At 37.6% G+C, this 26,550-nt stretch overlaps 2 protein-coding genes across 6 annotated transcripts in view; one reads left to right on the top strand and one right to left on the bottom strand.

Annotated features, from left to right (window-relative positions):
- Positions 1-350: 350 nt before the first annotated feature.
- The window catches only part of LOC124716797 (kinesin-like protein KIF22), a 331,625-nt gene continuing 305,425 nt past the window's right edge, over positions 351-26,550 (top strand). For 2 of the 5 annotated variants that reach the window (XM_047243381.1, XM_047243349.1), the window contains exon 1: positions 351-453. The gene's annotated coding sequence lies outside the window, so the exon portion shown is untranslated. Of the gene's footprint in view, positions 461-888; positions 912-26,550 lie in introns of those variants that run through there. The other 3 variants (XM_047243365.1, XM_047243357.1, XM_047243373.1) reach the window with 3 other exon arrangements.
- Positions 19,018-19,905, bottom strand: LOC124776361. The gene is made up of 3 exons (XM_047251316.1): positions 19,869-19,905; positions 19,436-19,804; positions 19,018-19,262 (listed from the first exon to the last, which is right to left on the bottom strand). The coding sequence occupies exons 1-3, from the start codon at positions 19,903-19,905 to the stop codon at positions 19,018-19,020; spliced, it is 651 nt and encodes a 216-aa protein (XP_047107272.1).

Genomic DNA, 26,550 nt, shown 5'->3' with positions numbered 1-26,550 from the left:
CTAGGGAATAATCAAACAATGAAAACCAAGTGTCTTGCTCACCTCCAGAGAGGTCCTCGCGTTGGAGTGATAGGAAATCTAAAGTCAAATCACAGAAATAAAACCATACCGTAATACTTTACATTGCATTAAAATTTCAAGTATATATAAGAAAATAGTGCTTAAATAAGTCCACTTTTGAATGTAATGTGATTTGTTTAAACTTTAGACTACAATCAGAACTATTAGTACACCCGTAAGCGACGCAAGCCGGCATTTTTTATCAAAACACTTCATAACTACACGGGATCAAAACACCAGAAGCGAATGTTTTGGGGTAGCTAACATGGCGGATGTTCACATGGGTCGGCTGCAAGTTTGTGACGACAGGACAATTCCTTGTTTGTACAAGTGTAAGATTATCTCTGTTCCCGCTGGTTATTTGAATTTCGTGGACAAACGGCTGTTCAGGAGGTGTCAAGTTTGTTGCAAACTTACTGTTATTTAAACCAACCTAATTTATACAGATCACTGTGTTTGTAATTGTAAAAGAAAGAAATACTTAGACAGGCAATTTTATCACTGTAAAAGCCCAGCAGCCGACCGATGACGGCAGGGCAGTCGATTTTGTTTCATTTGGTATTCGTTTGCTGTTTTTACAATGAAGTAGTGTTAATGGGTTCTATTGTTACAGCGATATTGGTGAATTAGCTCCGGTTGGATACATTAACGGATATGTATGTTGCGAAATACATGATTTGTGGTGCTCCACAATTTACCCCTATTTGACTGTTATAAACTGACGCAGCGGTGTACATCTTCTGCACACCTGTGTAAAAAATAACATAAGTTCAGTATCTGGGGTAGTGTGTGTTATTGTAAATCTTGATTGTGGCGACACGCAGGTCTCCAACTTAGTCCGATGTCTAAAAGTAGGTCGTGTTTGTTTCCTAGGCTTTATAAGCAGTTTTCCGAACTTTTTATTAGACCGCATGTTACAGATAGGTTCGATTCGAAATGTAATATTTTGCTGTCCGTGTCGTTTGTACATGTTTCCTGGTGTCAGTACTCGTATGTGTTGTGGTGCGTTGTGTATTTTGAAAACATTTGAGAGTGATGCGAAAAATTCATTCTATATTGTCAATTGCAAACTTAATTTGTGGCGTTAAGAAACTTGCAACAATATGCTCGTTCAAAACCAATCATTTCATTATATACTAAAGTTCAGTTGTGTCTACGTAAATACATGTATAATGGTACAGTTATTTTTGAGAATTTTTGTTATTTATCATTGTGCGTAACATTTGTTAGTAAATCATTGTTTGAGTTAGTTACAGTTACTGCAAATATCTAACATCGTGTCACATTAGCTTTTTTATTAATAAGTGTGTGTAGCGGCTGCATTTGTCGTGAGTTAACGTGAATTTCGAATTTGTTTGTAATCGCAATTTTAAAGTTTCTGAGAAGTAGTAAATTTTATACGAGTATTTTCCCATGCGTGTGGCTATATCCACACCCTGCAAACCACTGTTAAGTGCATGGCGGACGGCAATCCCATTGTATCAGTTATTAGTATTTATTTCCGTTCTGTTCGCTTAGGGAGACTGGTGTTCGCACTGGTAATTTGATATCGGCCTCATGATCCATAGGGGATCCTTTTTAATAAATATCTCGTTTTATTTGGTAATTGGTACAGTTCTTAAAAGCAAATGGTAATGCTTTTAGCTTATCACACAGATAAATGTGAATCAGCACGCTTAAAGGTATTGTTTACGGTTAAAGATTGCACAAGCCACAATGCTGCCGTACTGTGTGTGCTATGCTTGGGCACAAGATGAGTTAGTCGCTGTTCGTAAGCAAATTGAAATCACACTGGTTACTGTCAAATGATTGGAATGTGCTGTGAATGGGTGTGTTGCGATGGCTACTAATAAAGTTACCAGAGTTACCTCAAGTACTGTTCTGTGCTGTTCATACTGTCCTATCTGCAGGAAGTACACAATATATTACTACTTGCCCACTTGACTGTGAGTTTTATGTCAGTGGTAGGGATCAGGGTGTCAGCCCCATCGTCCTAACTGGGAAGTTTGAGGTATTATCTTCCAGTAAGATAATTTTCATCTGTGGGAAGTGTGCTGTGTCCCATGTCAAGTGGAGGTGAACACGAAAGAGTAGGGATCTATTAATCATTTGCAGTGCAAATATGTAACCAATAATGAGACCCCTTAGGGTCATTCCATATCAAATCACCCAATAAAAAATAAATTTTACACCCACCTCCTTAGATTTTCATGAAATTTGGTTCAAATGGTTCTAATACCATCCTGACAACACCTGCAATTATTTTTGGTGTATCTCTTACAGTTTTTTTTATAAATTTTTAAAGTTTTTATGTTTTGCGTTTTCTGAACCTTCGGAAATGGTCAGTTTAATTTGTATTCAAAACTTTAAATTTGTTTATCTTAAAAACTCTTTTAGATAACATCATGAATTTTTGCAGCAAGTTTATTCATTATACATATTTGAAGATAAAAGTGATGCTATTAAAATATATTAATATTTTCTATGAAAAATAATATATATATATTTTTTTTTTCTTTTTTTTTTTTTAACGGATGTTTTGTTTTATAAGACCTGATAGAATGCTCAAATTTGTTTTAATTTACTCTTAAACATATAGGCTACTTGATAAAACAAAAATAATGATGGCTTTTTAACATGTTTATTAATTATAGTAGATTACATTAGAATTATGTACAAAGATAGTTTACTTACGACACTTATGTATAACCCAACTGATTGCTTGAAACATTGAATTTTTTTGAGTAATTTTGTCTTTTTAATAAACATTAATGCTGATTCAAACTGTTTTTCCACTTCATCCAAGAGCTTTCAGTTCTTTTGATACAGTCTTTTTTGAAGTAATACTTTCTCCCAGTGCCGCTTGATTGAGGTGCGTCTACTACACAGACTATGTGCTCCAAAGGCACTATGCAGGAATCTTCTCTTTCAGGCCAATAAAATGATGCAGCGGGTCCTGAAGGATGTAGAAATAGAATTTCTGCATCTTCTTCATCATTGAATATTGTTTTTACCAGTCCAAAGTACCAGTTACCATCATAATTTGCAGCCACATAGCAATTTATGGACAGTTCAACACGAACCCAATCAGAAGAAGAATGGAAAGAAAAGACTAAGGAGGGTTTTACACTATCTGTAGTCCTTCTAATTTCAAGGTTGTTTGTTGGAAGTGGTTTGAAGTTATGAAAACTTCTAGTTCCAGGAAAGGTTCGGGTTGCTGAAAAACGTTTATCTAGTTTTAACCGTAGCAAATCAGCTTCTTTTTTGTCAATAAAGTGAAAATGAATGTTTTCAATATTTTTTTCACAAAACGTATAGACATCGATTGCTGTCATTATTTGTTCTTTGTCTGAAAGCTGTAGACTGGCTTTCCTTAAAATTCTTTTAATAGTTCCTCCTAGGCCATCACAAATTGACTTCCCATGACTTGTTGCAAAAAAAGAGTGTTGGGCCTTCAGATTTTAGCTTTCTAGCTTGTCGCACCATGTACTCACTTACATTAAATTCTTTCATCACTTTATTTCGAATCCAAGCATCTGGAGCCAAGGTCAGAATCTGGATTTTTGTAGACCTCCCAACAGATGAAATCTTCTCTTTCATAAGAGAAATCATTACATCAAAATCCTTTGCTTTCTCAACCACACTTTTATCTTCTTCGTCATCATCAGAACTTGGTGCATCATATTTTAATGCTTTTGAAACCGCCTTTTTTGCAGTCTTTTCAATACTGCTAACCTTCCTTTACTTTGTTCTGACAAGCCATGAAGCTTTATCAGTGTTAAACCTAAATAATCAAGAGCAATGTTTGTTTGTACGAGGGATTCATTTCTGGATTCCAATGATTCTAACTCAACCATGACTTCATCATCTGTTTCACTTTCATTGACTTCAACTCATAGTTTTTCCTCACAAAAGTTACGGCATGTTGAGCAAAGCTTTTGTCCAGGTTTTATGCTAATATTTTTTGTCAGTAATTGTTTAGAAAGATCCAAGCCTACACTTCTCAACGATTTTTTGATGGGATTTTTGTGTTTTTTTAGTGGGTCTACACATGTTGTTTGATACTTTTAAAAAACATTTAAAAAGTAGTAGCTGTGGTGTGAACATATATTCTTAAATTCACACAGATTAATTCCAGATCGTAAGTGGATCAAATCTTTTTCTTCCTCACTCTATTCTGATACCGGTTGTAACTTTTTTGAAAGTGTGTAGGTTGTTTGGAAACAGTCAGATTTTTTAAATAACTCTACACTACAGGTTTGAATATCTGACATACTGATTTCACTTTTGATCTGGTTACTTTTGTAGGATATTGGAAAAGAATCTCTGTAAACTAAGCAACAGTATTTACTGAGAGTTCGAATAAACTTAATAAAATACTATCCAAGCACTATTTAACACTGTAATAATTTTTTACTTCAAAACACAGGAGTAACAATACAAAATCCAAGTGTACATTGTTACTCCAAGAAGACAAAAACTTATTTTCGGTGTCTAAGTCACTTGGCATTTTTTATTTTTAAAATATAATTAATATTATTTTAAAAATCATTTAGATATAATACACAAACTTATTCCAAAATTTCATACTGATATCTTGAGTATTCTTTAATATACAATTTTTTTTAGTTGTGAGGACACGCTTAAGTTACAATTTCCGACTGCTGTAACAAAGCCAAATCTAAAAACTTTAAAAATTTATAAAAAAAAACTATAAGAGATGGAGCAAAAAAATTTTACAAGCGCTTTCAGGATGATAAAAGAAGTAATTGTACCAAGTTTCATCAAAATCTGACATGTTTGGTGTCAAGGCCTGGGTGACTTGACATGGAATGACCCCTTAGGAAAATGGCAGTAAGGGATGAGAAGGAACACCATGTGCTTTCAGTAGGTATGACTGGGGGCCTTTGTTGGGGAGACTATTATGGAACACACTGATGGAACAATGTGTAACCAACTGCAGATTATGGCACATGTTGGGACAAACTGGGTATGTTGTCTGGGCTCTGAGATGAGTCTTGAATCATTCCAGTGACTGGCAAAGAAGATTGAGAATTCCAGCCTTACTTGTGGAGTTTCAACAAAGCTTACAATTGGTTTGATTGTCCTCAGAATAGATTGTACCCCTGTGGTATTCAGTTGAGTGGAAAGCTTGAATTAGAGAGTGTGTAGGTTCTGTGACAAACCAGGATGCAATTCCTAGACTGGCCCCATAGGGTTGAGAATTCTAGGGTCCCCCTAAATGTGTTAGGTGTGTACTACACATCAGAGGCTACTGCCCAAGTAGTTGACTTTGATAATTCATACAAAGGTTCTTTTAAATTAGGCGACTCCATGCAGTCCACATAATGATAGCTGCAGCAGACCTGAAAGTATTAATGTAATAATTTATTAATCTAATAATGTAATAAATGAAATAAATGCCACCCCATGGCCAAAAGTATTATATTCCTAGTAGCTAACTATTGAAGAATTCGTAACAAATTGCCAGTGCTTTAATTTAAGTGCTAGCAAAAAGCAGTGAAGCTTACATAGTACTGGGTACAGAAATCTCATTAAAACACTAAGTGAATAGCTGTAAGAATTTTGGGAGAAATTTTAAGGATCAGTATCAGGGGTGGGTGTACACTTACAGTAGGGTCCTTAATGACCACTACTCACCCCCTGATATCAGCAAAAACTTTAGAGGAGACTTCACTTTGCGTGTACAGGAATACCCCAGTCATACTGTCATTGGAGGAGACTAATCATACAACAGTCAATTGGGATGGGTAGTTTTGTTGGTGGTGGATCTGAAAAGCCATCCTGCCTTCTCTGAAAATTGCCAAGAATAGATGTTCAGAACCACACTCATGCTGGAAATACATTGGATTTATTGGCTACATGTAGACCTGACCTCTTAAAAGGTGTCCACATTGAAATTGTGGTATGAGTCACTATAAAGTAGTTGCAGCAGCGACAATTGACAAAGAACAAAGGGCAAGTAACAAAAGTAGAAATATTTCTAACTTCAGTTAACAAGATAAAGAATCAGCTGTGTCTGAAGATTTTAGTTCAGGACAGGAGAATGTAGAGGAACTATAGTTAAAGTTTGAAAGAATATGTGACCATGACCATGCATTGGAGGGTTCAGTAGATACGTACCTAGTAGAAAAGTTCATGATGGGAGGAACCTCCATGTTATACAGTCACTGTAAAAAAAACTTCTAAAGAGACAGAGACTACTGCATAATTGATGTAAAACAAAAGTAGATAGAGATATGCTGAAAGTTATATGTGTAACTGTCAAGATGACTACACAGGAAACTTCAGTGACTGTTATAGCAGAACATTACCAAAAGATATGTCACAAAACCCAAAGAAATTCCGGTCATATGTGAAGCTTATTAATGGGACCTAAGTTAGTATCCAGACATTGATGGCTAGCCTAGAAACAGAAATTGAAGGTAGTAATGCAAAGCAGAAATAGTTCACTGTTTTCAAATTTTCCATTAGAAAGGAACACACAGGAGTATAGCCCCAGTTTAATTCTCGTACCACTGCAGAGATAAGCGCAATAGATGTCAATGGCATTGAGAAACAGCTGCTATTGTTAAAATTGAACAAAGCTCCCAAGATTCTATGCCAGAATTGTGTCTGTGTCAAAGTCCCTTTTATCCATAAGACACTGAATATCCCTTGACTAAAAAACTGTGCCTAGTAGTTGAAAAAAGCACATGTCACACACGTTTACAAGAAGGCCAGCAAAGTATTCCACCAAAGAACTACCCAATATCATTAATATCAAGTTGTGTAATTTTAGAATATATCCTGCGCTCCAATTTAATGTAGTTGAATAGCCCAACCTCCTCTATGACATACACCATGGATTCCAGAAACATCATTTGTGTGAAACCCAACTAGTACCTTTCTCACACGACATCCTTGAAAGCCTTGGTCAATACAATCAGATAACAGTGTTTCCTGATTTCTGAAAGGTATTTGACCAGGTACCACATATAAGCTTATTGAAAATGCTATTATACGGAATATTAAGCAAAGTTTGTGAGTGGATTGAGTATTTTTTGGTGGGGAGGACACATTATCGTGGATGGAGAGCCATCAACAGATGTAGAAGTAATTTGGGGAGTGCCCCAGTGAAGTGTGTTACGCTAATGATATTGCGGACAATTTTTAACAGATGTTGCAGTTATGCATACTGAAATATTGGATTAGATTAGATATATTTTTTGCTTCAGTAGATCTGTAGTGTGAAAATCCTCCAGGATGTAAGAACGTCAGAATACTAGATGTGGGAACATCTCAAATTTATACAGTCTACAGTAGTATTTGACAAGAAATGAATACACAATGAACATGTGCAAAAGAAAACAGATATCCTAATGTACCTTCCACAGACCGCAAATGAAATGGCTCTCATGGGTGTGGAATAAGTCAGAAAACTAAAAAGTATTTCTGTTTAAAAGTTAATAGCAAAACTGTCACAAGACATGTAAATGTTTGGTATATATAGAGGCATATATGATAATTCTTTGACTATTGTAACCATTCATCATGAAATACAAATATCATTTTACAACTTTTGCGTATGCTGACCACATTACGGTGTTGAGAAGTGAGATTATACACAGGGCTCAGATCGTTTCATGGTATTAGTACTAAACACACACACACACACACACACACACACACACACACACACACACACACACACACACGCACCATTTGGTTCAGTTACGAAATTAAGCAATAGAGTAGGCGTAGTGGGCTCCTCTTAAACATTTTATGCCTACTGGCAAGTTACTGAAGAAGTGGATAAAAAAAGAAAGACTGTAATAATATTCAGTCAGATCCTCATAAAATTTTAGAGCGGTGCAAAGCTTGGTAACTTGCTATAAATACTCATAAATATAAAATTGTACGTCTCACAAAAACGAAAGAAATTTATCTTATGACTTCAATGAGTCACAGTTGAAATAAGTCAACTCATTCAACATGTATCAGATTGTAACAATTTATAGGGATGTGAAACGGAACGACTGTGGTTCATTTGTAGAATACCAAGGCAATGCAGTTAATCTACAAAGGATATTTGTCACTTGTGCACCTGTTCTAGATAAAGTGTGTAGGATTCTTACCAGATAGGGGTAACAGGACATACAAGTGGTCACAGGTTGCACCCTTGGGACATCATGCGGGTGCTGAAAGTACTGAACTGAAGGGCTTATGAAGATAGTTGCAAACTATCCCATGAAAGCCAACGTAGAGAAATTTGTAGAACCAAGTAATCTATAAATATACTACACCTCCTTACACAACACCCCCATAGGAAATGTAAAGACAAGATTATACTAATTACAGCACGCACAGAGGCGTTTAAGCAGTAATTCTTTTCACACTCCATATGTGAATGGAATGGGCAAAAGACCTAATGACTGATGTCTGTTTCTGTGGTGTTACACAATCAGATTCCAGTAAACACTGCTTTTGCATTTTCATTGTATGACATATACATTTGGAACAGTTATTTCATGCAAATGCAGCCAAGTTCACAGTAATCCCCCTAAATGTGTGTTTTGCAAAGTTTCTTTAGTCACTAACAACAAATGCTGATGTGGCTCCTTCGAAAATGGCAGCTTGTGATCCATGTGTTAACGACTATTCTAGATGTGGGAACATCTCAAATTTATACAGTCTACAGCAGTATTTGACAAGAAATGAGGTTACTGTTAATGAATTGAACTCTTGTAGTTGTCGATATTTTTGTTACTCGTAATGATGATGTATTGTCTTGACACAGACCTTATACACTAGTCTCCTGTTTGGGGTAGGCAGTTGCTGATTCACTGTAGATAAAAAATGTATTTTCTGTTGGTATGGCAGTGTGTTGAAAATTGGTCTCTTGGAATTGTTATACTCTGTTTTTGATTAAAAAGTAACAAAAGTAACTGAATGACGGCATATAGTTGTATCATTTTGTGGTAGTTAACAAAAGTTTGCAAGTTGTACATGTGGATATGAGGAAGTCATATCTCATCACATAGTGTTCTCTGTGAAATGATTCTGCATTACCGCTAATGCACATCCCTTCACTGAAGAGGAAACACACCCAGTACATGCAACTGGGAAAGGCTATTGAGTGAATAATTTCTTTTTTTAATACAGTTCTTTTACTGTTGCAAAGGCCAGTTGCAAGAGACAAGCTGCCTGCTATTTTCCTAAAAGTTGGCAATAACTATATGTTTTTGCACAGACTAAGTTTTGTAAAACTGTTCCTGTAGTCCCTCAAAGTGAGTGTGTTTTCACTTCACTGTTGTGTTTGTCATCTTTGCATTGTGATCATTGACGCTTATGTATTGGGCCTAGCTCACTGCCAAAGAGGTCAGGCCACCTGTTGGTCCGTCGTCTGTGCTGCTGGTTTCCCAGACTTGAATTTAGCTGGTTGTCAGACTGCCTGATGCTTCATAGAACCATCAGGCAGTCTGTTTTATGCAATCCGTTATCATGGTGATGCCTGATTCCACATGCAAGGCCCTGGGCAAGCCATAGAGTTCTCCCTTGCAGCACACAATGTGTACATCAGCTGTGTTCCCCCACACTGTAGACGCGTATTCTAGCACTGGTTGGATCAGTGCCAGATATAGCATAATTCCATAGTGTGGAGGAAGCGTTGATTGTGGATTTAATAGGGAGTAAATTACCTTCAGATGTGAGTGACCTTTCCCCCATGCCTCATAGATATGTGGCTTTGAGGTCAGATGCCTATCAAAAGTTACCCCTAGATACTTAGCCATGTGAGACCAGGGGATAGGGCCTCCCATGATTCGCAACAGCTGAAGGTCTATGGGCACTCTACATTGTGTTATTACGACCGACTGACTTTTAGTGGCATTGAACTTAAGGCGCCATTTCGTAGCTCAGGCTCCCAGAATACCGCATGCTTCCTGTAAGTGGTGGCGAATGACATCAGTCCTTCGGGAATGTGCCTGGAGTGCGGTGTCGTCTGCGTATAATGCTAGTGATACCCTATCTGTGTGTGGTACATCAGCCATATACAGGGAGTACAGCAGGGGGCCAACCCCTGCGGTACTCCTACATGTATCGGCCCATTAGTTGAGATACCATCTTTGGCCCGAACATGAGAAGTCCAGTCATGGAGATGTGGTGTGATGAGTCTCAGTAGTTGGTGTTCATGCTATGACTGTGCTAGAAGCTGAACTGCTCAGTGAGGATCAGCCCCTTCCTGTTCGCATGCTCCATGAGTTGTTTGATGTAAATTCTTTCGAATACTTTATCCAGAGCAGGGAGCAGAGTTATTGGCCTACAGTTTAGAGGAAGCCTCACGTCTTTGCCTTGTTTGGGAATGGCAACCACCACTGTGTGTTTCCATGCAGAGAGATAGTTGCCAGTGCGCAGAACATAATTGAAGGCATTTGGGATAGGCTGCAGTGCATCAGGTAGGAGATGTTTCAGCATAAGAGCTTCCACCTTGTCACAGATGCAGGTCTTCCTCATATTTAGGGAGCAAAGTTGGCTGTCAGTTTACTTCTCAGTGACGGGTTCATTGGCATCAAGTGCATTTTCTGCAAGGAAAATATGCAGCCGTTGTACAATTTGTGTGTGCTCTTCATCTAGATCATCCTCTATCCGAGTGTAGTTTTTCGCAAAGTAATCAGCCAACATATTGGCCTTGGCATAGGGCTTGCAGACAACTCCTCTGCCGTCTTGCAGAGGAGGAAGATTGTGCTCCTTCCTTAGGATTTTTTTTGTTAGTCGCCAGGAAGAGCCATCTTTAACACAAAGCATGGCTATTTTGTGTGCCCGGTCGCAATTTCGGTGGGTTTCCACAGCCACCTTTATTTTGTGGGGCAACTGGTTTAGGTGGCGTTTTGGTGGCAGGATGGCATGTAATTTGCCATTCATGGAAAAGCCTATTCGTATCTGAAATGACCTGCAATATTTCAGGAGAGAGCAGGTGTGACCTGTCAAGAGGCCTTAGTGTGGCAGCGTCTACAGCCCGGTGAGTGTCCACTCTAAGCTGTCACACTGTCTCGTCTGTCCCGACGATATTTGGACCTGAGATGGCAGCAAGAGTGTCCTCTCTAAACTGTTCCCAATTTACCCTCCCTAGTTGCCGATGTCGTTTTGGTGGCTCCACACTGTCATGGCTCCTCTGTGTCGAGAGTGACTGGCAGATGGTCCGATGAGAGAGCCACACAACTTGTGGTGCGATGTCGAGCGCGTCAGGATGGTTCTGTGCATTGTTTGGGTATTGCGTTGGGTTGTATGGCCCTAAAACTACTGCCATGTGCTGCTGAACTATGCTTAGTAAATTGCGAACATTATTGTTCGCTACTCTGGAGTACCAATAAGCGTGTTTTGCATTAAAATTTCATGCAGTAAAAAGTTTATCGCCAAGCGACAGTAATGTTTCAAAATCTCTGGATTCTTGTGCTTTTCTAGGTGGCCGATACACTGAGATGGATGTAATGTGACCTGACATTGTTTCTACCGCAATAGCTGTGGCCTCAGTTGTTGCTAGTTGGGGGAGCTGTACAACATAGTGTTTGGGTGAGGTCTTAATGTAGATGGCAGTACAACCTCCAGCTGTAAGCCTGTCAGTACGGTGGCAAATGAAATTTGACACCCATGTGTGGCTGGCAGATTTTAGGAAGGTTTCCTGGATGAGGCAGATGTCAATTGCCTCATCACGAAGGAACTGATGGAACTCTCCTTCCTGGGGACATATGCTGTATGCATTCCATGTGCATACAGTTAGGCCACGAACCGTATTATGCATGGTGCGCCTGTGTTGCCTGCTGATGGTAGGCCACAAGTGGCGTTTGCACTGCCGTCACAAGGAGCGTGGGAAGAGTCTGGAGCAATTCTTTGATGGTTTTTAGAAGAGAGCAGAGCTCATCTCTTAAATCGTTGTGGTTTGCACCAGTTTCCTCATTTGCAGAGGTATTTATGTTTCGCAGGTGTCTATCATGGCTTGTTTGGCAGCCGAGCACTCCCTATTCGGTCCGCACCCACTTGTGACTTCAGAAGTGAAGAAGGCAGCTGGATGTTCCCTATTCAGTCCGCGCCCGCTAACGATTTCCTTAGCGGAGGTTTGTGCGACATTCATTCCAGCCCACTGGCCAGCGTGATTCACGTCGGCGCGCGTGCCATGACTGTTTGCGTGCTTTTTCATACGTGGCTGTTCTGGTACAGCTGGAGGAGGGTGTGCAGCACCCTTTTCCCTCCTCACATTACTAAAACTAAGTCCAGGAGTGACTCGTCTGGCTGGAGTGTTATTGGCGCTCTGCTTAGCATCGGCCTTTTGGAAAGTGTCATATCCGCATGCTAGCACTGGGGCATTTCCTCTGGCTTTACTTTGCACTCATAGCTCTCATGCGGCCCATTGCATTTCATGCATTTGGGTGGCATAGTGCAGATGATTTAGGCCGTGACACCAAAAACGTTGTGCCTTTTGGCCCTTGTCACAAAACTTTTCTACCTGTATTTCAGTGATGTTTTTCAGCTGGTATATTTTCCTATTTTCTATATTGTCAATCAAGATAACCACAAACAGTGGATTCTGTTTATTTGTGTGTGGTTTCTGACACAGAAACTTAATTCTTCCAGCTCCTCTTTGAGTTGGGCTGGATCCATTTGTAAAGGTAGTTAGCAGAACACTACCTTGAGCAGTTTGAGTGGCTCAGATGAGTGGGTTTAGTATGGCAGACCTTGGGCCTTAGCCACACACATAACTGCATCGTAGTCCTCTTGTGATTTCACAGTGATCTTATTAGTATCGCGGCCTGCTGTCCTAATCGCCACAGAAGACTTAGGCTGGACTGCACTACGTAAGAGCTGTTGAAAGTTCTTAAAAGCACTTGACCATTGTATAACAATGGGAGGAGACCATCTTTGGTCTACTTGGCTGTCCATTGTTATCATCAGTTGGTGCATCAGTGAATGAATGTGACATACCGGTTTGCAGTTAGCAGCAGCTGTGCCGGTGTGGGTGCAGCTGCCCTGGCAGTGTGCTTCCTGTTCGGCAGTTGGTAGCCGTCCTCAGTGGAGAGGTTGTCCTTGGCTGCCTTCATACCTGCAGCAAAGGACTTTTTCTTTGTGTGTACCTTAGGGGGCACCATGCTTTTTGAAGTGGCAGGCTTCTTAATGGAGATTTTCTCAGAAGATGCCACAGGGGCTTCTTAGAGGGTGCGTCCACGTCAGGTTGTGCCCTCGCAGTTGCGTCCACCTCCATCTTGTCTGGTTCCTGGCCGGGATTAATCCTTTCAGGAATGCCAGACTTCCACAGGCCACAGCCGTGGTTGCAGAAGCCGCTGAAGTGCCATTGCAGCTAGTAACTGTGCCATTTGCAAAACAGGTGTCTCGTCCGTAACACAGCTTTTGCTGTCACTGACGGTGCAAGGGGCAGGTACCACTGGAAAACAGCCAGTGCACGTCAGAGGCCTCCCCCTACATCTAACACACATGCTATGGTGTTTGAGAACAAGCCCCGCCCACCACTTGTGCTGATTTACGGACTGTGTTACCTGTGTGTACAGCCGAAGCCGTGTCTGCTAGCATAGTGCTCCTCACGTTGGCATCCATTACTCCCACTACAGACAAACAGTTTCTTACTTAGTGCAAATTTAATATGTTATGGTACTTGACTTCTCATGTACAGAGTGTGTAGCCAAAGATGAAAGCAATGTTAAGTGACAGAATACATCACAAAATCTTTTGGCAACGGAATCTTGAATCTTTGAATTTGTAGATGATTACTTAAGCAGTGACCATTTGTCCTCAGTCTAGCTCCTAGGCTCATTATTGCAGCTGCTGTATAATGTTCTCTTCTTATAGACTTATTTTGAGCACTGAATTAAGTGTTTGTTCACACAATGTAAACTTGACATTGCTTAATGCATAATCCGTGTCACTTCAGGTAGGGGGCTACCTTCATAGGCTCAGATGTTATTGAATTTAGCATATGTTAAAATTCAGGAGTAAGTAAGAAACATGTATTTTTTTTGTTTTCTGCAAAAAATTCCTGCCCCAAGATACAGGCCTCCACAGATGACACTGCAAACACCATTTTGAAGATGCGAATTTCGGAAAATTTTTAAAATGCTGTATTTCTGTAACAGTTCTAGATATTTTGTTAGAGTATTTTTATTTGAAAGGTAGTTGCTTTATGATTGCAATGGTATCCTCCATTTGGACATATGTCAGAATTCCTTTACTGCCACTTTTTGAATTTTTTTTGTAATTTGCAGATTTTTTTTTTTCCAAAAATCCCGATCCAGAAAAATTAGATTTTTTCTGTTGATTATTATCTTGTAGTACTATATTCTCTCTAAGGGAGAGCTTCCTCTTTTTAGTTGGACAGGTTTTATTTTTTAAAATTTTTTTTTTAACTTTCAAGGGTAATGTATGTCTTCACTGAAGTTGTTTCTTACTAATTTCTCTCTTACAATGTTTATTTCTATTGCCTTAGTTGCAGTTATTTCTTATCACTTTCTTTGTTGCAGTTGTTTCTTTTTACTTTCATTGTTGCAGATATTTTTTACACTTTGTTTTAGTTTCTTGTCAGTTTCTTTGTAATGGTTGTTCATTGCAGGTTTCTGTATTGTACTTGTTTGGTGCTAATTTGTTTACTGAAGAGGCTTCTAAGAAATCTGAGACCGTCCAGTGAGTTGTGTGTATTCATGAGGAATTTGCTAGTTGGCACAGTTGCAGTGTGTTTTGTGAAAAGCACTGTTTGAAATGTCTTCTGACTGCAGCCACAGGAGAGTGAAGTGTGCTGACTATTTGCATATCCATAAAAGACAAAAAAGAAAACCACACTTTGTTCATGTTGGGAATAAGTCTTCTCATTTGAAGACTCTTTCAAAGTGAAGATGTTTCCAGTGACGACTTTTTGTGTTCTAAATGTTTTGACAGAATAACAACAATGATAGTATCTGAACAAGGTGAAGCCTCCCATGGTGCAGATTTTGCATCAGTAGTGGAAGAATTACATACCCTGAATCAGTCAACTACAGAGGTAAGTGGGTCATTCCACACTAAATCATCCAGCCAAAAAGAAATATAAAACCCAAGGTTTTTGGATTTCCAAAATTTACATGTGAAATGTATGCATAAAGATAAGAAAACATCCCAGTCTATGGGGTTCTGAGTTGTAAAAATTTTATCTTATATTGAGGGTGAAACAAGTTTTATCTATTCAAAACATATAGAATGGCTTTTTTAAGATTCAAAATGGTTATAGTAGACGTTATGTAGAGGTTATATAGAAGTAAAAGGTTTTAAAACTATAATTTGGAAGATCAGCTACTTAAAACAGTAACTTATTAGTACATTTTTGTTACGTATTTTTAAATTGTGGCAAAGTTTTTACTGCAGTTGTAATTTTATTTATCTTTTTCGGTTTATTTAGCTGAAGTTAAAGCCAAGAAACATGCAACATTTTTGGAGTCATGAGGAGTGTGTTGAAGTTCAGACAAGGCAGTACTACTATGCAAGTATGCACATGAAAAATTCACCAGGCTGTCTGCTGTCTTCCGTCAAGACATGAAATTCAAGTCAGGACATGAAACCCTCCCTCCCCTCACAGCTTGCCCGTACTGCAAGTCTGTCACTGTGCATTTGGCTCTGTTCAAGTTAACTGCCTAGTGTTTTGTGGTTAGTGACATTTTAAATCATTGTTATATAAAAACAATTATAATTTTATTTTTAAAACTATGTTTCGTGCGTGTGTTTCTTACCATGGAGATACGAGCAAGTTCAAGTAACGATGAAACTAATTTTAAGTGTTCAGTAGGTTCATTACTAAATTTTTATGTGAACATACTTCACTGACAAAAAACCAAGACATTTATTTATTTACGGAAAGTTGTTCTTGATAAATTCTTATTTTAAAGATAAGTAACTATTTTGTGGCTTATAAAGGAGAACACTTCCATATGTCATTCACTTATGTACAGCACTACACCATGCTTGGATATGAAAACAACTGACTGACACACAGTAACTATTTCAGTATTATTGCACGGAACATGGAACATATATAAAAACACCGTGCATAACATATTACAAGACAAAGAAAATAATTAACACTTAACACTCCTTAATAATTTTTCTTCTTAATTCTTGAAACACATTTACAGTCTGTGGCTTTGTGAGTATGTCAGCAAGTGGACTTGAACTGTCCACATGTTTCAGTTTGACAGTTGTTCCTGTGTGGTGTTGAACAAACTTTCGTGAAATTTCAATGTGTTTCTTGCCTCTTGTTATTTTTCCTTCATAAGTATTCTTCAACATATGTATTGCAGCTTATTGTTTATTCAAGCCTGAAATTGTAAGTTATTGTCCAAGGTGTCATATCAAACGTATATCATTGATTGAAGAGACAGCAGCTTGGCATTCTGCTTCAGCAGTTGAAGTTGCCACAAGACGTTGCTTTCGAGCATACCATACAATGGGCCCTTCTCGTATGATAAGACTCCACTGGTGGAGCATCTGGTTGCAGTATCACCACCATAATCAGAATCAGTACAAGCAAGCAATGTTGAGCGTCCATCAAATAATATGCCATACTTCATAGTTCCTTTTAGGTACTGAAATATTCATTTCACCATTTTCCAGTGACTAACCATTGGTTAATTACTGAATCTGTTTAAGTAATTAACAGCAAAACTAATATCCGGACATGATATTGTTGCAAGCTACAGTAGACAACCTATAGCTTCTCTATAAGGTTCTCTATAAGAATTAAATAATTAACAGCAAAACTAATATCAGGACGTGATATTGTTGCGAGATACAGTAGACAGCCTATAGCTTCTCTATAAGGTTCTCTATAAGAACCTTATAGAGAAGCTATAGGTTCTCTACTGTATCTTGCAACAATGTCATGTCTGGATATTAGTTTTGCTGTTAATTACTTAAGCAGATTCAGTAATACACCAATGGTTAGTCACTGGAAAATGGTGAAATCAATTTCCAATTGTTCATCGTTGATAAGATTTAGTTAATGTCATCATTCCACACTCCATAGGTGTGGCAACTGAATTTAAATCATCAAACTCAAATTGTCTTAAGATTTTCTTTGTATATGTAGATTGATGTACAAAGATTCCTTGTGAACTTATTTTAATTTCCATTCGAAGAGATCTCATTTGATTTTGCATTTTCCTGTCAAATGTTATTTCAGACATCTGATTAAGTTTGTTCAAAACTTCAATGACGTTGTCTGTCATCCTCCCAGTAACTAGTCCATCATCAACAGTCAGTGCTATAATCATGCTTCTGTCTTCATTGTAATAGTTGCAAGGATCATCGTCTGCATTTTCAAATCCTAATGTCTTCAGATAATTTGAGAATTTATCGTTCCAGTTCTTTGGAGCTTGTTTTAGGCCATATAAACTCTTTGTACTCTATTTGTACTATTGTTGAATCTGTCAGGTTGATTCATGTAGATTTCCTCTTGGCAGATCACTGTATAGAAATGCTGTCTTCACATCAAATGTAGTCACAATACTAAGCAATAGTCTAATTGGTTCATATCGTGCTACAGGACTAAAAGTTTCTGAATAATCCAGTCCTCCTCCTTGCTCAAAACCTCTAGCATCTAGTCTGGCTTTATAACACCCGTCTTGCTTTTTACGCAATAACCAGAGACACATTAAAGGTTTTGCATTCTTTGGAAGTTCTACGAGACTCTAAGTTTTTAATTTTATTAGCGATTTGTATTCTTCAGACATTGCTTTACACTAGTTCTTATCTTTCAAGGCATTTGAAACAGAAATGTCTTCATCTTCGCCAATCATGCCAAAGTTTGCATTATTATTGTGTTGCATGTGATCCATTTCATAGTCTGTAAATCTGACAGGTTGCCTAAGGTTTCGTGGGTCACATAATTTTGGTTGTGAGACTTCATTTTTTTTATGTTATCAGATGACATACTACAATCTTCAGAGACATCAGAGAAACAATCATCTGTGTTTCTTCTGGATATTTTAATTCATACTTTTCTCCTGTGAAAGATTTAATTACAATAGCTCCTTCTCTACGTCATATTCTTTTGTCAAATATGACATTACTAGAGGTAACTATGTCCTTTTCATCAGGCAGATAGGTTCTGTAGCAGGGTGAATCCGAATCATACCCAACAAAGGTTCCTTTCTTTGATTTCTTTTCAGTCTTTCTTCATTTGTGACCTTTAGTCAGAACATAGCAGTCACATCCAAAACTTCTCAACTTATCAAAATCTATTTTTCGTCCGAACCACAATTCAGTGGGACTTTTCCCTTTTACTGACTGAACTTCTACCAGTTTGAGTTAGCGTAAAGACGGCATAATTTATCGCTTCAGCCTAAAGGTTCTCATTCAGATTTTGTGCGTGTATTGCCGGTTGTGCTGTCTCAACAACTGTGCACATTTTTCTTTCAATTCTGCCATTTTGCTGGGATGTGTACGTTTTCATCTTCATGTGAAAAACACCAAGTTCATCTAGAAGCCTTTTAGTGAGTGCATTCTTGATTTCGGTCCTGTTGTCTGTCTTTAAACATTTTCCTTTCTTCCCAAACTGATTTTCTACCATTTTTATGAAAGTTTCTAGTTTGGAAACAACTTCATCTTTCGTCTAGAGAAAATAAATAGTTCGCAAATGAGAAAAATCATCTTTAAACAACAAGAAATATCTTTCTCCTCCTAATGATATGAGATTCATTTCACACAAGACAACATGAATTATATCTAAAGTATTTTCAGCAACTTTTCTTGATTTGAGATGTTGCTTGCCATAGATACAACCAACACATACATATTCATTCCTGTCATCAATATAATCAATACCATTACTTTTTAGTATGTCTCTGACATAGGCGACATTTTAATTGAGATTGCTGTCATACGTTTGTTAAATTCTTTTGTACGAAACAACATTTTTTACAGCTGTCGTTAGTGTCGACCTATTGCTGCAGTTTCCAGATTGTCAGCGGTTTTGAAAACTGAGAGATCTGCATTTGCAGTCTGAACATAGCCTTTGTCTAAGGCTTGAGCAACAGAACGTAAATTGAAATTTATGTTTGGTACATATAGAACATTCTTCAGAACTGCATCATACCACTGTTCTCCATCGAAAGCCTCTAATTCGACATCTCCCACTCCAATTCCTTCTAATTTAGTTTCATCATGAATTAACACTTTTGTACAATGATTTAATTATATGTAATTTATTAACCATTCCCTTCTAAATGTCATATGTTGGTGGCAACACAGTCTTGGTACCAAATGTTCTCTTGACCCGATTACAAATTTATTTCATTTATATTGGCAATAGATAATCCAACAGTGACCAGTGCTTTATGTTTGTAACCTTTTGATTCTTTATTGTCAAGTTTATCACTTGTCTTGTATCTGTCTAACTTTGGACTTCGACATTCCCTGGCAAAATGACCCCTTTGTTTGCAGTTGTTACGTGAATAATTCTCTCTACAGTATACTAAATATTTGGCACTTGGTTTATTTCTGCAGTGTTTCTTTACATGCTCGTTTTTGCTGCATTTGAAACATTGAACTGTAGATGTTTCCTGCTGACCTCCTTTGACAAATTGTTTACTTTGTTTTGAGATAAAAGCATTAGTGTGGGACGTGCTTAACAGCTCTGTTTCATTTAACCTATCTTCCTCCAGACGCAAACGTTCAAACAATGTGTCAAGATTTTTGTCAGCTGCCGCTACATTATCTCATGCAGTACGGAAGTGGTGAAGTTTTTGTATCGTATTTGTAACTAAAGATTCTCTGCAAACCTTCAATTGTCAAATCCGATTTCTTGCCATATAACATTTCTCATTTTTTAAGCTTTTGACTAACAGACTTGCAATTTACTATTTTCCTGGCTATGTTGCTATTGACGTTTAAACCTATAAAAATTTGTGCCTCAAGATCTTTCTCAATCCAAGCTTTTACATGTCGATCAGTTTGTCCTCCTGTTGGTTTAATTTCCTGTCCAGTTGCAACTGAGTACAATTCTTTGACTTTAATGTTAAATCCTGTTTAAATCGCCAAGAAATGTAGTTAATATTTCCGTGATGATCCTCTGACAAAACTTCCAATTGTGACTTGATAGAATCCATTAACAACGGCTAAAAACTCTACTGTCTGTGAAGTTAATACACATAACTGACTGTTCTGATTGTACTTTGACGATTAACAAAGTTTTCGCAAACTTAATTTTTGTGATCACTTAACTAATGAGGAGGTATTGAATAGAACTGGGGAGAAGAGGAGTTCGTGGCACAACTTGACTAGAAGAAGGGATCGGTTGGTAGGACATTGTCTGAGGCATCAAGGGATCACCAATTTAGTATTGGAGGGCAGCGTGGAGGGTAAAAATCGTAGAGGGAGACCAAGAGATGAATAAACTAAGCAGATTCAGAGGGATGTAGGTTGCAGTAGGTACTGGGAGATGAAGCAGCTTGCACAGGATAGAGTAGCATGGAGAGCTGCATCAAACCGGTCTCAGGACTGAAGACCACAACAACAACAGCAGCAGCAACAACAACAACAATTTTCGTGACACTAATTTGCCGATTGATGCTATTTCTGACTGTTTACTGATATGCAATGAGTCATTGACGTGTTTGTGTGCTCCTTTAAAAATAACAGATGAATAGTTACATATCCAGCTTTGTACTTGGGTTTATCTGAGCAAGCTTTTAGATTTGTCCTGGGCCCATAACCTCTTGATAAATTCTTGTTTTAAAGATAAGTAACTATTTTGTGGTATATAAAGGAGAACACTTCAATATATCATTCACTTATGTACAGCACTACAGCATGCTTGGATAAGAAAACAACTGATGGACACAGAGTAACTATTTCAGCATTATTGCATGCAACATGGAATATATATAAAAACACCTTGCATAACATATTACAAGACAGAAAATAATTAACACTTAACAGTTGTCTAAAGAAGAAGTAGAAATTTTAGTCTGGCATACTAATAAGCAGTACAGTGAAACAGATGATATTTGCTCCCATCATTTGTGTTATTTTTGAAAGTATTTTGAAAAGAACCAAAACTCCTGTTGTGATCCATTTAAGAAACATTCTGTACCTTTAACAAAGAAGAAAGAGTTTAGGGTAATTACTGTGTAAAAAGCAAAATATGTTAAGGAAAATAAGAACATTATTTTAGTGCCAGGAAAGCTGTTGTGCAGTAAATGTAGAAACTGTTGAATGAGGCAATACCTACTTTATATCATGAAGATATTGCTCTGTTTGAAAGTGACAAAGCAAATGAGAGGGAATTAACCAATGCAAAAAGAGTAGTAGAAAGAGAAAAGTTGAATGATACTCTTTTAGGGTTGGATGCGACACCACTTGGACTTCAGTCGTTATCTACCCAAGAAGAAAAAATTTGCTAAAAAGTAGTTTAAAAAGGCAAAAGACAAGGTTAAAAAAAGTTGTCATTAGTTTTGAAAGTACAAGAATCCAACGACTCAAGTGAGTCTGACAGTACAACTCAAAGTAATGAATTGAAGACAAAATCTGAGGGTCTCGATCATTTAGTGGGTGCTATAAAGGAAAAACTCAATACAAACTTAACCAAACGGGGAAAAAATACAAATATTAACAATCACACCAAAGTCTTGGTCTTGCAGAAAAGCAGCGGAGAAATATAATGTAGCAGAGTATTTAGTGTGAAAAGCCAGAATGCTTGCAAATAAGAAAGGTATTTTGGATTTGACAGAACCCTTCCCCAAGAAACAATAGACACTGTCCAACTGTTTTATGAAGATGATGAATTTTTTTACATGTTGTCAGGTGCTAAAGACAAAGTTAGTATAAAAAAAAAGCTTACAAGCAGAAAAGAATTCTCTTATGCAACTTAGAGGAACTATTTATTGCGTTTAAAGACAAACACCCAAATATTAAAATTGAATTTTCCAGATTTTGCTCCTTGAGACCGAAATGCTGTGTGCTTGCTGGTTTACTTGGAATTACAGTGTGTGTGGTTGCTTGTACCACCAAAACGTTGAGCTTTTAGCAAATGCTCTGAACCAGCCTGATAAAGAATCACTACACACTGTGATGGACAAATTGGTTTGTGATAGACAAAACAGAAACTGTATGTCAAGACATTGTGATGTGTGCCTGAAAACAAGTGAATCACTGCAGCTACATATAAGAGAAAAAGTAGAAGATTACGATGAAGATGAAGACATTAAATTTTTGCAGTGGGTTTCAAGTGATGGCAGATTGACTTTACAAACAATGCTACTACCTTGCAAGGAGTTTACTGATTTTACTATAAAAAAAAATTGAGTCTCTGATACCTCATTCTTACATTATAAAAACTCAAAACTCTTACTACATGAAACAGAAAAAAGAAAATTTGGCATTTAATGAGGTTTTAGTTCTTATGGATTTTGCAGAAAACTATAACTTCATTCTGCCAAATGAACTGCAATCCTACTACTGAGGCCACTTGAGCTGCTCAGTTCACCCAGTAGTGATTTTTTCTAAAAAATGAAGATTCCACCACAAAAGAAACATCGTTGTGTTTCATTTCAGATGATCTAAAACATGGTGTACCATTTCTTTATTCAGTACAAGAAAAAACCATAGATGTCATAAAGCAAAACTTTCCTGACGTTGACCAGATGGAGTATTTTACAGATGGTTGCAGTGCTCAGTATAAAAAACTTTAAAAGCATGGTAAATTTATGTTTTCATTATAAAGTTTTTGAATTAAATGCAAGCTGGTCATTTCATGCTACAAGTCATGGTAAAACAACATGCAATGGGATCGGGGGCACAGTCAAGAGAACTGTTACCAAAAAAACTTGCAGAGCAGTAGGCAAAGTTAGCAGATAATAAACACTGAACAAATGTACAATTGTTGCAAAAGTTAATTCTCAAAAATAGATTTTTTTTTCTTTTTAAAGGAGGAAGAAATTGAAATTAAAAGGGCAAAGCTTGAATCAGATTTCAAGTGGGTCAAACAATACTGGGTACAAGAAGTTTCCATTATTTTAAGCCAGCTTCTTGCGAAGAAATTACAGCCAAATGAGTGAGTTCAGACTTGGAAATTTTGTTGAAACAAAATATTTTTATGACTATTCAAACTATTAAACCTAACCTACATTTTTTTGTTGGATGCATTTATTAGCAAAACTGGTGGATAGGAATGGTTCTGGGTTTCAGTGAAGAAGAAGGGGACAATGACAATCTTTTTATGCACCCTCATGGACCAGCAAAAATTTTCTTCTGGCCTTAAAAAGAAGATAGATGTCCTGTTCCACCACCCATCTTCTATATGTAATAGTTCCATGATGCTAATTCCTGAAAGGAAATCATCAAAACATGGAACAGTTTCAATGCTTTATTGTAAAAAAAAAAACCCTTAGTGGATATTTAAATCTAATTATTGTACATACTGCTTCATATAAACTTAGTATAATACTTCAACTGAATAATTACTAAACTTTAAAGTCATCAAAAACTCTTTATACAAAGGATTTGTTTGAAAACAAATAATTGCCATCTCATGTATTCAAATGTAAGTAAACCTATGTAAACCTATTTTGTAAAATTCTCAATGTATGTATCTTTTATTTTGAAATAATTGATACATAAAACTAGTAGTTTGACTGTTATATTGACTTAAGATATTTAGTTATTGTATCAAACATTTATTTTACAAAGTAAATTACAAAATTTGACTTCAATTTGTTATAAAATTGTTACAGCTCAGAACCCCACCAATTTTTTGCACCATTTGAAAGGTAATTTTATGTTGTGTTCAAAAATATATGACTGTATTGGGTTATTTGGAGAGAGATTTCAGCTATTAATAATTTTTGATGCCTACGCCACAATTTTGAAATTAACATTATTTTTAATTTCAGTACAGTTTTTCAACACAAAAGAACATTATAAATCAGAATTATGTAGATCTAGCAATTCAAGTGTTTAATTTAGAACAAAACAGTGAAAATTTCGTGGCTCTAGCTTCAAAACTTAATCGCCCTCAGAAAACTTTAAACAGTGATAACTCAGAAACTACTTGTTAGAACTGGATGAAACTTGAAATATTTTCTTTTCATTATGCATACAATTCAAATATAAATTTTCATAAACATCTGTGACAGGTGGGTATAGGGCCCTGGATGACTTGCATGGAATGACCCAGGTGTTAGTCCTGTTAAGAAACTGTGGTCAGTGTAGTTGAGTCATAAGCTCTATGCATCAAGAAAGTGCAGAAAAATTACTAAAGCTATGGATGAATACATTACAGCAAAACTGACCACACTCTTCAAATTGGAAATTCCATCTTCAGAAGAAAATGAACCAAAGCACTCTTGCACCTCTTGCGAGGAATTTTTCACAAATATCAATTCACCTGTTGAATACTGCACATCCTACAGTGAAAAGGTGCAAGTTTTAACTATTATTCCAGAGACATTTTCAAAGAAAACAATATTGAACCATGTTCCATCAATGTCAAAGTGCATGGTAGACAAATCAAGAAATGTGAGGTCTGTAAAAGGAGTCCTTGGAAGACCAGATCCCTATTACGGCCATTCTGTAGAAACAGCTCAAGTTCAAATAGTACAGCCCTTTTATCTGGAGGATAAATGGGACTGTTCTCTCCAGAGTGCCAACAAGAAGACGCTATAACTGTAACAGTTGAAGGTAAAAAAGTTTTGAAAGTGAAGAGCTACATGACTCGCAGTATTGAAGAAACTTTGCAATTTATAAGAGCAAATATACAACTTCACATATTGGAAGATCAAAATTTATGCACTATGACCTAAGTGGATAGTTCCACACCCACCTGGAGATGTCTGTTTATGTGTGTGCTACGTGAATTTTGAACTTTGTATGGTAACTTCGAAGAACGTACTGGAGCACGTGACATATGACACCTTGGTTGGGCGTGTGAAGTCATTAGTGGTCTGTGACATAAAGCGAGAAACTTGTTTGTTTCAAGAATTTGGTGACTGTCCTGGAAAGGAAGGAATGTCTTTACAGATACTTGGCCTGGAAGAAATTACATATACGACATGGGAGGAAAATAAAGTAATTAAGAAAACTGTTGCCTTTGATAGTTTCATTGACGAACTTGGTAAATAGTCAGTGAAAGCAGTAACACACCAGCATCTGAAGAAATTGCAACAACACCACATTGCAGAAGTGAACAGGTGTGTACAGGCTGCAGGACTATGCATAGTGCTTCACTGTGATTTTGCTGAGAACTGGTCTGTAATTCTCCCACAAGAAGTACAAGGGTATCAGTGGAGTAATGATCAGGTTTCAATTTTTACAGGAGTCAAGTATTTTCAAAACAAGACTACAAGTGTTGCAGTTATAAGTGATGACATAGGATGTGACTCAGCACATGCTTTGCTAGCAGTGTGCAAAAGTCTTAAACTGCAAACAGGGGCAGAGAAGATCATCATTATTTCTGATGGTGCTCCTAGTCATTTTAAAAATCGTTACCAGCTGTTTGAATTGAGTAAGTCGCTTGTTCCAACTGACTGGGTATACAGTGCTACTGGTCACGGGAAGGAGCCTTGTGACGGCATAGGAGGCCTGCTGAAGCACCATGCTACGAAACAATTTTTCCAGGCCAAATATAGCTACGATTCAGAATGCAGAGGACTTTACGAGAGTCATGAAATCTTACACATCCACAGCCCTTATTATTTTGTCCAAAGAGGAAATTGAAGATTCTGTGAGTAGAAAAAATATGAATGGTCCAAACAAACTACTGAACTTTTGGACTCAAAATGATGGGCAAACTCATATTGCACACACCTTAAAGAGCAAGGAAGAAGAAATTTTGTTCGTTCGGCCAACACCTTAGAAACAGAAGGATAATATTCAGATTCACAACCGGAGAAAGGGGATGCTTGTGGCGTGTGTGTATTACTGTGACTGGTGGATGGCAGAGATTATAGACACCAGTTAAACGAAATTGTAGTGAACTTTATGCTACCACATGAACCAGTTGCTGAATATAGGTTTCCAGCTGAAGGACAGCAACAGTGCCATCAGTGCTCACTTCCTGCTCACAATGTTTTGAAGATTATAAGTGCTCCAGTTCCTATTGGTTCAACAGGAAGGTATCACTCTATATCAAAGGAAGATACTGAAGCAGTGGAACAAATTTTTAGTTGAAACTTCCTGGCAGATTAAAACTGTGTGCCCGACCGAGACTCGAACTCGGGACCTTTGCCTGTGCTCTACCATCTGAGCTACTGAAGCACGACTCACGTCCGGTCTCACAGCTTTACTTCTGCCAGTATCTCGTCTCCTAACTTCCAAACTTTACAGAAGCTCTCCTGCGAACCTTGCAGAACTAGCACTCCTGAAAGAAAGGATACTGCGGAGACATAGCTTAGCCACAGCCTGGGGGATGTTTCCACTCTGGAAATTTTTAGTTCATTGACTGGCTAATTTCAGTACAAAACAGAG

This window comes from Schistocerca piceifrons, chromosome 1, assembly GCF_021461385.2.
Source record: "Schistocerca piceifrons isolate TAMUIC-IGC-003096 chromosome 1, iqSchPice1.1, whole genome shotgun sequence".
Classification (NCBI taxonomy): domain Eukaryota; kingdom Metazoa; phylum Arthropoda; class Insecta; order Orthoptera; family Acrididae; genus Schistocerca; species Schistocerca piceifrons.
Note: the sequence above shows the minus strand (reverse complement) of the source record. Positions and strands in the feature narration are given on the sequence as shown.